This window comes from Delphinapterus leucas, chromosome 13 (assembly GCF_059928025.1).
Source record: "Delphinapterus leucas isolate spDelLeu-1000000601 "Yukka" chromosome 13, BTC_Dleu_Yukka2, whole genome shotgun sequence".
NCBI lineage: Eukaryota > Metazoa > Chordata > Mammalia > Artiodactyla > Monodontidae > Delphinapterus > Delphinapterus leucas.
The window spans coordinates 83264621-83276837 of NC_143141.1; the positions used below are offsets into that span (position 1 = coordinate 83264621).

General features: G+C 37.6%; 1 protein-coding gene across 5 annotated transcripts in view; it reads left to right on the plus strand.

Moving 5' to 3' along the window:
- NBAS (NBAS subunit of NRZ tethering complex) overlaps window positions 1-12217 on the plus strand; it is a 343094-nt gene that overhangs the window by 180426 nt on the left and 150451 nt on the right. For all 5 annotated transcript variants that reach the window (XM_089923423.1, XM_089923419.1, XM_089923421.1 and 2 more), the window contains 3 exons: window positions 339-452; window positions 2573-2730; window positions 3717-3806. In XM_089923423.1, coding sequence (XP_089779549.1) covers window positions 339-452; window positions 2573-2730; window positions 3717-3806 — 362 coding nt within the window. The remainder of the gene's footprint in view (window positions 1-338; window positions 453-2572; window positions 2731-3716; window positions 3807-12217) is intronic.

The window sequence follows — 12217 nt, forward strand, 5'->3', positions numbered from 1 at the left end:
TGGGTATATGCCCAGGAGCGGGATTGCTGGGTCACATGGTAGTTCTATTTTTAGTTTTTTAAGGGACCTCCATACTGTTCTCCATAGAGGTTGCACCAGTTTACTTTCGGTCTGAGGCTGATATTAATCATTGATCACTTAGGAGACTGAGAGAGAATTCCATGATTAATAAATAGATTGGAAGGTCTAAGTGGCCATGATCTTTTCTCCTATAATCTTATAAAAATCAGTCTAATCTCTGTTTTTTTATTTTGGAATTAATTAGGAAGATAGTGTTAAGGAGCTCCTCTATCAATTGATACTGCCCGAATCAGTAAGTCATTTGCATGTGTTTACAGGTGAAGACCCAGAAGAAAGGCGTGGACAGGTTCTAATCCTTCTAGTAGAGCAAGCACTTCGTTTCCATGACTACAGAGCTGCCAATGTGCATTGTCAGGAGCTGATGGCCACAGGTGAAGTAGATACTAAACACTTTGCTCATGTCCTCTTTACGTGGTGAATAATGGAAGAGGTCTGTTTTGAAATTAGTTGCCTAATCGGTAAGCCAACCACATTGTGTTCGTAAGCCTTGAGAAATGTTTTGTGAGTGCTGATAAGTATGTATTCCATGTGCTTGTATATTAATATACATACTTTAATGGGCTCAAGGGTTATATTTTATCTGAGATATGGTTGCTTTCCATTCCAGATTAAAAACAGGCTCATAATTTTAATAACAATTTTAAAATATTTTAATGCCTTTTTATGTATTTGTCATATAAAAGAAAATTTTAAAAATTTCAAGTATCTATAATTTGTGACTAAATTGTCAGTATTTCTATTCTTTAATTTTTTTAAGAGATAGCATAACGCTTTTCAAATTAATGTTGAGTAATTGGGAAGTAGTTCGCAACCCTAAAACTTTCCATATTGAAATTATAACTCAAGTCTCTGGAGGATAAGCAGGTTATATTGTGGAATAATTTCTCTATTAAAGAATACATTCCCCAGAGGGGTAGGAAGTGATGCTGTCTTATTACAGGCTCTGTGCTAAATGATCTGCTTTTTGTAGCTGTGTCTGACTGTGTGAAAACTCAAGCACATCCGTTTACCCATTGTCTGTGCATTCCTAGTGAGTGGTTATAAATGCACTGCTTCACTTCATGGTAACTCCTGGAGCTGTGCACTGATGCTAGGTATACTTTCTGTATGTATACTGTTAAAGGAAAAAAATATTCTGACACTTGTTACAAATGGTAAGGAAGACTTTATTCATGAATTTTGCAGTGGGGGAGAGAGAACAGGCTCAACTCCAAATACAGAAAAGGCAGCTGGGAATTTACCACTGAGGAGCAGGTTGAGGGGTCAACAATGGGTGAAAAATGACAGCGAAGAGACATCAAGAGTAGGGGGATTGGTACTAAACCGACTTAACAGGATTCTTGCTGATGGCAGGCCGGGGTGATCAGATACCAAGGGTGAGAGATTCTCTCTGAACTAACTTGGCAGGATTCTTGATAAAACTGGGTTATACGTGTTCAGCAAGGACTGGGCCAAGGTATAGGCCTCCTTGAGAAGAGGGCTCAGAGAAGCCTGAATAAAGTTTTGTCAAGGAGAGGGTCTGGCAACACATCTATGAAAATGTTGAAAACTCTGGGAAAAAGCTCAACGCTTTGTAACCTCAGCATTAGAAAACTGGTTTCCTGAAAGAACTGTGTTCTGTAATATTAACCTAGTGATTTTGCAACATTAGGTTCAGAATAATTATGGTATTCTGGATAATCATTGTTGTCTTAATTTATTACCACTTACTTGGAGAGCTTTGTAATAATTTTTTTCCTATAAGGATGGTACCTGTAATTTTGACTAATTTTGACTCTGTATGTTTAGAAAAAAGGCCTGCTTTCTAACTGGAATGCCTTCAAATAAGAATAAAAGTGCATTTTAAGAATTCACAGTGTAAGCTTGCATAGGATAAAACTGCTGGTTTCAGGGGCTGACTGTACTTTTGGCACTGTCCTTGGATCTCTGTCTTTATAAAGTGAATGATTCTGTGTAGCTCTCTATAATAATTTCTCTTTATCTAGGCTTTGCAGTGTATAAATACAGCTTTTAAATACAGGTTGTTTTTAAATAAAGATTGTTCAGTTCTTCTAACAACCCAATGAAGGAGGAATTATTATTATTATTGTTTTTTAGTGGTGAAGGATGTGTGACACTTGGAACTTTCTCAAGCTCACACAAGTGCTTGGGCCATACCCTCAAGTCTTTCTGAATTCAGATACCCAGTCTTTTACTCAACATCAAAGCTCAGTAGATTATTTGTAGCCTTGTCAGGTAATGTAAAATTTAACATAGTTTATCAGAAGAATTTCTCTGGAGCAGCACTGAACTTTCTAGACAATGAACTCACCTAATCTTTCTTTTCTAGTTTCAGATCCTTATGTGCTTCTGCTTATATAATAATATGCATCACTAATGACTGACTTTGCTTTGGTAACATAAGACCTAAGCAGAAAGCCGTTTCTCATGTTAGATTAAAGATTTTTTCTTGTAGTGAAAATCAGTTTGTCTTTTCTTGCCCTTTTTCCAGGTTATTCTAAAAGTTGGGATGTCTGTAGCCAGTTAGGACAATCAGAAGGTTACCAGGACTTGGCCACTCGTCAAGAACTCGTGGCTTTTGCTTTGACACATTGCCCTGCTAGCAGCATTGAAGTTCTTTTGGCTGCCAGCAGCTCTCTGAAGACAGAAGTAAGTGTTCCCAATAAAGTAAGTGCTCCTGAACTGTATGAAGTATACTTTGTTGAGTCTGTGGATTTGGGATTTGTGCTCTTTCTTTTTCAGCAATATGAAAATTTTAATTTATGGAAAGAAATAGTCTGTCACTTATATGAAAAGGGATTCGAAGATATTAGGATATAAATTAGTGTTGTTGGCTTTATTACAGTAAAGAAGAAAGGGTACAGGTATGAGAAAAAAAGAAAGTATATTAGGAAATAAATTATTGAATATAATGGGGAAAGTTAGTGCTGTCAAGAATAAAATATGTAAGAAGTGGTTTTGTACAATATACTTGAAACCATATGAATTAAAACCAGTGATGGCACCATCCCCTTAGAAGTCCTTTGGAAATGGCAGGATATGGGCTTTGGTTAGAGAGAAGCTGAATTTCCTAAAATTCACAGGCTAAATCTGTGTCAGGGAGGATGGTACTCTGGTTAGGAAATACAGTACTGTTAAATATGTGAAGAGGGCTTCCCTGGTGGCACAGTGGTTGAGAGTCCGCCTGTCGATGCAGGGGACGCGGGTTTGTGCCCCGGTCCAGGAAGATCCCACATGCCGCGGAGCACTTGGGCCCGTGAGCCATGGCCGCTGAGCCTGCGCGTCCGGAGCCTGTGCTCCGCAACGGGAGAGGCCACAACAGTGAGAGGCCCGTGTACCGCAAAAAATATATATAATATATATATATATGTGAAGAGATTCTGGAAATCACATTTTCGTCTCATGGTCATTTATTACATTGTATATCAGGTTTTTCACACTTGATTCTGATCCTGAAACTGTGGTTGCATCCTTGTGAAGGTGTTCATGAAGTCCCATAGTAAGCCTGTTACCGCGAAGTAGTCATTAGGAAATAGTGGGTTGTTTTTTTTTTTCCCCCTCAAAAGAGTACTTTTTAAATTTCAAGCCTACATTGTAAAATGAGGCAAATTTAAAAACAGTTGTTCTTTTTTCAGATTCTTTATCAAAGAGTGAATTTCCAAATCCATCCAGAAGGAGGAGAGACTATCAGTGTGTCACCACTGATGAGCAAAGTGCTACAAGAGGTGAGTCAGGGTGAGAGGGGGCAGTGTGAAAGGTGGTTGTGAGAGGAATGAAACGGTCACCCTACTGTGTGTGTGTGTGTGTGTGTGTGTGTGTGTGTGTGAAGACTGTTCTTTTAAACCTTTTTCTGTGTGAAATATAACATATAGAAAAATACACAAAACAAAGATGTCCAAGTATCATAAAGTATAAAGAAAACATCCATGAAACCATCACACAGATGAAGAAATAGCTCATGACAGGCCTTCCACAGGTCCCCTCACGCCCTTCTAATCTCTCTCCTTCCAGAGATCCTGACTCATCCCAATAACTAGATCCAAGTGTGTTTTGTTCTTGTTTTAAAACTTTAAAACCTGTCACACCCCTCCCAGTATGATAGTTTAATTTTACCTGTTTTTGTACTTTATGGAAATAGTTACACTCAACATTATGTCTGTGAGATCCGTCCATGCTATTATACATGTTGTAGTTGACTCATTGTTACTGCTGTATAGAAATTTATTGCTATATGCATATATTCCAGTTTATCCTTTCTAATGTTGACTGACATTGGTTTGTTTTCCATTTTGGTTACTAAAAATAATGCTGCATCATCATTCTGTACGTGTTTCTAGTGCACATGTGCAGACCTTTCTCTCTGGCATGGATCTACCTAGCCCTGGAAGTCTGCATTATTAGAAAAATGTGTACGTTCAACCTCAGTCGACAATCCCAAATAAGTTTCTAAAGGGGTTTTACCGTTGCACTCTCAACAGCGGTGTCTGGGATTTGCCGTTTGCTCCAGTCCAGCACCTTGGCACGGGTGGTTTTCTCAATTTTACCAATTCTCTTAAGTGTTCAGTGATATCTACTCTCTTAAGTGTTCAGTGGTGGCTTTTTGTGATTTGATTTGCATTTTCCTGATTACTAATGAGATGGGCTTATCTCAGGAGAGGTCCTCTTTAGTGAGGTTCCTCTTCAGTTCTCTTGTCCATTTTTTATTGAATTTTAATCCCTTTTCCCTTTCCTCATTGAAATTCTTATGAATAAAATTTGTCTGGACCCATTAAGTATGTATGAGTCTCAGGAGAGTTCACCCTGGGAGAGGAAGGAGGAAGCATGTACTCACTGAGACCTCCCTCTTGTGGGTCAGCCTTTGCTCCATGGAATTTAACTTTTTATGACTATTTGTAGCAACACAGGATTGGCACTTTTTTAGGTCAAAGACAGTAGCTATTTCTAATATTCTAACTAGATAAATTTAGAGATGATAATCCTCTTTATAGATTGGTTTCCGCAGGATTCCTTTAAATGGTAAGCTTCACTTTCAAAGTGTAAAATGTCATTCATTAGTAACTATTTTGGAAGACATCTGTTGTGATAAGTGAGCTACACCTAATCTCCTGTTTTTTGTCTTTGTGTTTTTTGTTTGTTTGTTTGCCTTATATTTCCATACATTGATTTTATTTTTAATTTTTAAAATTTTTTGAGATATAGTTGATGTACAATATTATGTAATATAAGGCAAAAAATAGTGATTCACAATTTTTAAAGGTTATACTCTATTTATGGTTATTATTAAATATTGGCTATACTCCCAGTGCTATACAGTATATCTTTGTAGCTTATTTATTTTATACCTAATAGTTAGTACCTCTTAATCCATTAGCTCTATATTCCCCTCCCCCTGCTCTCTCCTCACTCATAACCACTAGTTTTTTCTCTATACCTGTGAGTCTGTTTCCTTTTTGTTATATTTATTAGTTTGTTGTATTTTTTAGATTCCACATATAAGTGATATCATGCAGTATTTGTCCTTCTCTGACTTATTTCATTTAGCATAATGCCCTCCAAGTCCATCCATGTTGTTGCAAATGGCAGAATTCCATTCCTTTTTATGACGGAGTAGTATCCATTGTGTGTGTGTGTGTATGTGTGTACACACCACATCTTCTTTATAAATTGGCTGTATTCATCTTGCTGAATTCATCTGTAGCTGTATACTGTGTAGTTACTTTTAGAACTCTGGTACAGAGCTTCAGTTGTGGAATTTATTAATAGAGTTAAGGAATAGTTAGCTTTGCCTACAGTGGAATATGTACAATTACTTCATTTCCATAATTCTTTCTTTTATACTAAAACTCAGTTTGACAAATATTTATTGAATACCCATGTGTATCCCCTGTTCAGTGCTAAGTGATCTCAGGATCTCAAAGAAGTTTGTAATGTGATTTTTGGCCCTTAAGGGTTTTTCTCCTATTCCTCCTGTAGTGGTGACTCCAGGAGAGCACTGACCAATAGAATTTTCTGCAGTGAGGGAAATATTCTGTATCTCCACCGTCCAGTGTGGTAGCCACTAGTCACATGTAGCTATTGAGTACGTGGAATAAAGGTCGTGCAGCTAAGGAATCAAATTTTACATTTTGTTTGGTTTTATTTATGTTAATTTTACTAGCCACACAAGGCCACTGGGTACCAGGTTGGACATCACAGTTCTAGAAGGAGAGATACTCGGAGGAGGGTTGTGTTCTGCAGTCAGCACTGCAGATAGTGGACTTTCTTTGGTTACCGTTGTTACACTGTCTTTGAACGGAAGTCATAGCATTTTCCAGGGGTTACACTGTCTTTGAACGGAAGTCATAGCATTTTCCAGGGGTTACACTGTCTTTGAACGGGAGTCATAGCATTTTCCAGGGGCCTGGAGTGGTGTAGGTGTATTTTGTCCTTTGGCGTGTTTTGACTTGTTGTATTGATTAGTTTCTGTTCGGTTTTCTCTTACTGGATATGAAAGCACGTTAAATTCTATGGTGTTTTCTCCATGGGATTCAAAACAGTTCTTATATTGGGGAGTTGGCAAATTTTACTATTTTTCAAGGTCCAATGGAAGACCTGCTTTTCATGAGATCTTTATCCCCATTTTTGTACCTTTTGAACCTCTGATCCTTCCCCACTTGTTCAGCCGTATCACCCACTGTCTCCACAGCCTCCTCTCTTTTCATGCCTTCCAAACACGTGCTGTGTTCCAGTCACACTGAAGTTGCCCCGTTCTCTGAGTAGGCTCTCTCGCAGCTTTGGTGTTATCTAGGGTTCTCTTTGCCTGTCCTGCCCTTCTTGTCTTGTGCTCTTGTCATCTTCCTGCCCTCCTGATCCCATCTAAGCTGTCGTTTTCTTTATCAAGCTTTCCTTGAGTCCCCATTGTTCCCTCCCCCGCATCCCCCAAGCATCTCGCATCATCGTATCAGCACGTGTGTGGTACGGTTTGGTCTGTGCGGCAACTGGAAGCATGCCATTTACCTTTGCGCTCTCTCCATAGACTGCTTGTCACAGAGTGACTGCCTCGTAAATGTTTAGTAAAGCTAATTTGGAAACTCCCACTGCAAAAAGATTAGTGTATGGTAAAAATGAATTAGAAAGTAGATTTTAGCCTAAAAACATAGGGAATTTCCAGTTTAACTCATATGTGTGTGCTCTGGTTGCTATTGAGGTCCTGTTGTATTTCGGCCACTGTAAGGGGGAGTATCATTTCTCTGTTTAGTAGAGAATTGCACCATTTTTTGCTGAGTTCAGCTCCATAAGCTTATTCTGAATCCCCATCCTTCTTTATAGAATCCATGAAAAGCCTTTTGTGGCTTTTGAGTTTCCTATTTTCTGATGAATTAGAAAGTGTCAGCCCGGCCCCTTGGTAGCCTCTTTGGAGTAGAGCCTGCTGTGTCACCAAAAGTGGGCACATACTGCTCCATTAAGATTTCTCCAGTAACTGTAGGAGACCGCCAGCAGTCCTCCACAGGATCCATTTAGCGAGGAAAAGGGATTCTTCCAAAAGGAATGTCTGTTTCTGTCTTTTTTTTTTTTTTTAGCTCCTTAAAAGCTTTCCGGTCTTCCTTTTTCCTCTTCCAACAAGCTGTAATAGATCTAGGTCTCAAGAAGTGCTAATCCAAGCCCTCAGTGAACACATGATGGCTTTGATTCATGAAGCATATTTCAGAATATTATAGCTACTATTATTAGATTAAACTGCAGTGCTTAGCCGTAAGATGCCGTGTGTTACACATTAACAGTAGATGTAATAACCACGTTAAATTATAACTCATAAATGAGAGCTGACTGTATATGTAATCTGCTTAATGCCCAAGACTTTCATTACTCAGTTGTGAAAATAATGATTTTTACTTAAGTATCCAAGCGAAGAAAAGATGTTAAGTGCTGTTCTGTTGCATTTGCATTAGTACAAGTGGAGCATACCAGTTCTAAGGTATTGGCTGTTGTCCCGGTGAACAAGATACTTGTTTTTAAATAGAACAAAACGCATAATTTGTGAATAACTACCAAATCAAAGATTTCTAGTTTCTTATTAATGTTGGTTATTATGTTTTTTTTAGGTGTAACAATATTCCACCACTTAGAGTGTATTAACATTTTGTTTAGTTAGTGTTAGTTATATCACGTAGCCAATAGTGTTTTCCCCAGATAAATCTAATTAGAGTTGGAAATGGTTAATATACAAGGTTCCCATTAAAAAATCATTTTCACTGTGGGAGTTCTTGTTATGAACATCTTAAGTGGCTACAGATTTATACAACTGGACTAATTAATGTTTAGAATTGAGGCATGGGCTAAGCATACAGCTATTTTGAATTTATAAATGGATTATTTAGAAATACTGAAATAAAAGCAAGCAAATGACAGTTGTATTTCAGTACCACGGACAGCCCCTTCTTTTCCCCTTCAGCAGTTGATGGACGTTTAAGTTGTCTGCACTCTTTAGCTATCATGAATAATGCTGCTGTGAGCACTGGTATACAAGTCTTTGTATGGAAATACGTTTTGATTTCTCATGTAGGTATCTGGGAGCGGAACTGAAGGACTGTATGGTGTATGTGTGTTAAATATTGGAAGAAATTGCCAAATTGTTTCCCAAAGTGGCTGCATCAGGAAGTATTAAGGTTCCAGTTTCTTCGTATCCTTGCTAACATTCTCGACCGGCTTTTTGCTTTAGCAACTCTTGTAGGTGTGTGTGGTATCTCATTATCATTTTGGTATGTGTTTCCAAATAACTAATGATAATGAGCATATTTTCATGTGCTTATTGGCCATTTCTGTACCTTCTTTGGTGAAATGGCTATAAATATATTCCCCATTTTTTAACTGTGTTATTTGTCGTCTCCTTACTAAGTCGTAAGAGTTTTTGCTGTTGTTTTTAAACTCTTGGGTACAAGCTGTTGGATGTGTGATTTGAAAATATTTTTCTCTCAGTGTGTGATTTGACTTTTTACTTTAACGGTGACTTCTGACTTTCTTAACGGTGACTTTTGAAGTGCAAAAGCTTTTAATATTGCTGAAGTCCAGTTTATTAACGTTTTCTTTTATTGCTTGTGCTTTTGGTGTTGTATCTAAGAAATCTGTGCCTAACTTAAGGTTGTGAAGATTTACTCCTGTGCTTTTTTTCCTAAGAGTTTTAGCTTTTATATTTATTGATAAATAAGTAATAATGAACCACTTTTTGTATGAGATCGAAGTATAGGCTTGAGGAATATCCGCATACAGAAAGATGAGTTAGAACTTTACCTCATATCATAAACAAAAATGGACTTGATCGCATCATATTTGTTTTTTCTTTTATGTGATATCTTGTTCCTTCTTAAAGGATTTTCGATCTTATATTGCAAAAGGCACACATTAATATTATGAAGTGTAAAATGATTTCATCTGCAGTGGATTTTTGTTAAAATTATTGCCTTAGTAATTTTCATTTTTCCGGATGTTTTGAAATTTTGGTTTGCAAGCTTGTTTTGAGCCCTACCATTCAGTTTAATTTTTTTTTCTTTTTTTTTGGCCATGCAGCACAGCATGTGAGATCTTAGTTCCCTGACCAGAGATTGAACCCGTGTCCCCCTGCAGTGGAATCAATGAGTCTTAACCACTGGACCGCCAGGGAAGTCCTCATTCAGTTTAATCTTTATTTCCCTAGACCCTCCTTAAGGATTCTGTAGTTTTCTGGTTTCCTCCTATCTAATCCCTTGGTGCTTCAGTCCAGAACCACATCCTAGAGTAGCTTTTCACTTGGGACTCCCTCCCCCTGTACTAGTGAGGATGTGAGAAATACAGACATGGAGCCAGTGATGGTTTTGCCCAGTTCCTTTGGGCTCTGATTCAAGTTCTCTGCCTCCATCGGCCCACAGCTTCATGAAATAAATATAAATGCATAACCCCAGGCAGTGAGCCAGGATGAAGTTCTCCGTCTTACAGGGAATCCTTTTAATTCCCAGTTCTTCTCTGAGAAGGAGGGCCTGGCGGCCATTGCCAGCATCTGAATTTTGAGCCCCCAGGTGTTGAACTCTATAAAGTTGAGTGTCTTTTGCCTCTTCTTTCTATTATTCTCAGTATTTTGGAGCATGGTGAACATATTGCAACATAATTCATGACTCCATCTTGACTGGAATGTGTAACGTTTTCTTTAATTACAAATATAGTACAGGCTTCTATTTTAACAGTCCGCTTATAGGGATTGTTAGGAATTCAGATAATATAGGAGTTCAGATAATCAATATAATCTGGCATACTTTATTTCTTGAAAGTAAAAAAAAAAAGATATGTGAAACACTTATGAAAAAATACTGACATTTGTTAATTTTTGATAAGACGTACATGTATATTTGTGGTAACTTTGGTCTTTCTGATATTTTTGAAGTATAAAAATAATCAATAATACATTGATATGTAAGCTCTCTTTCTTCTCTCTCAGTTCTTTCTCTCTCCCCATTCTATGTATCCCACTGCTCAGAGGTAAACATTTTAAAGTTTATACATATCTTTCCAGACTTTTTCTGAGCATAGACAGATTTTCTGTATAGCTCTCCTCTGTCTCCTGGAGGACTATTATTTTATTCTTTAAACTAAAATGGATTTGTACTGCATATATTATTTTGAAGCTTGCTTTTTTTCATATAATGATATGTGTCACAGACATCTGCCCTTGTCATTACATATAGACCATTTATGTCATGGTGTAACAGTGGTCACTGCATATGTATGTACCATGATTTATTTATCTTTTCCTTTGCTTTTCAACTTTTGGATTGTGCCCAGTTTTCCTCTATTTTGGACTGAACTGCACTGAGCATTTTATGTACACATCTTTGCATATTCATGCTAGTATTGCCCTGGGATAAAATGGGAGAAATGGGCTCCTCAGAGAGACAATTTCCTGTTTTCTTGTGGTCTGTCCTCCATAACTTTGTGTAAGTGCTGATTAAAAAATTGGGCATGGAAAAAGAAAATAAAAATATACTCCATATACCTCTGTTTTTCCTAACTACAGTTCTCTTAATCTGGATCCAAGAATGCTAGAAGATTCAAAAAGGATTCAGTCCCTAAAGCCCCTGAAATAGTGTGTCAAATTTCTTGTGTTAGTATATGTCTGTTTGTGACTTTGTGTGTTCATGTATGTACACATGAATGTGCATTCAGTTTTCTGGGGAAAGCAGTTATAGCTTTCATTAGAAATGTATAGGGGGCTATGACTCCCAAAGATGAGAACGTCTAAATTGTAGCCTGGCCTGTTAATTAGCAGATGAACTGAAGCAGAGTCAGACTTTAGAGTGATTTACAACACGGGGTGTTTTTCTACTGCTTCTTCTCATAAGTAGTTCCAGAAGTAGTACCACCAATAATAACGGTTGCATTCTTAATATTTCGAATTCAGGATGAAATTTGCTATAAGTAAGTGTTAGGTGCAGGGAAGTACTTTGGATTATTTACAGATATGTTGGAGTAGAGAGGGTAGGGGCTGAGCTGAGTTTGAACTCTGTTTGTGATCCTTACCTAGGTTATGGGTACCACCAGCTCAGTTCTCAGTTGGCAAACAGGTTTCCCAGAAATTAACCCTCAAATTACCAGATACCAGAGAGAGCAGCTCCGAAATAGATTACTATAGTAATTGATCAACAAGAATTGTTTCTGTAAGCCACGCTTGATGTATGGAACTGTCCTTGTTCTTGTGAACCTGTTTGGTTATGTTGTCTGTTGTAGGCCTTGAAAAATATTATTAGTGCTTAGGAGATTAACCTTTGAGCTGTGTTAACACTTGACATTAATGAGATTTCATGTTAAATTTTATGCTGGGGGTTGTTGACCTGGTTTGGGGGATTGATCTATTTCTGCTGTTATACACTGTAAATTAATTAGCAGTGTGCAACTATGACTATAAAAACTGCCAGTAGTAATCATTTCAGGGGTAAATTTTGCCTAACCTCTTTTCGCTTTCCCCATTACATGGAGTTGAAAGAAAACTGTTTTCCTCATTAATGCCTCTGGTTACACTATAATCTTGGTAGACTGCCCCCAAATTAAATGCTTCTTCTGCAGTCTAAATGAGCCTTTTATTTTACTTTCTCTTTTATAATTCTTATAAGGGAGGAATCTCTCACAGAAAATC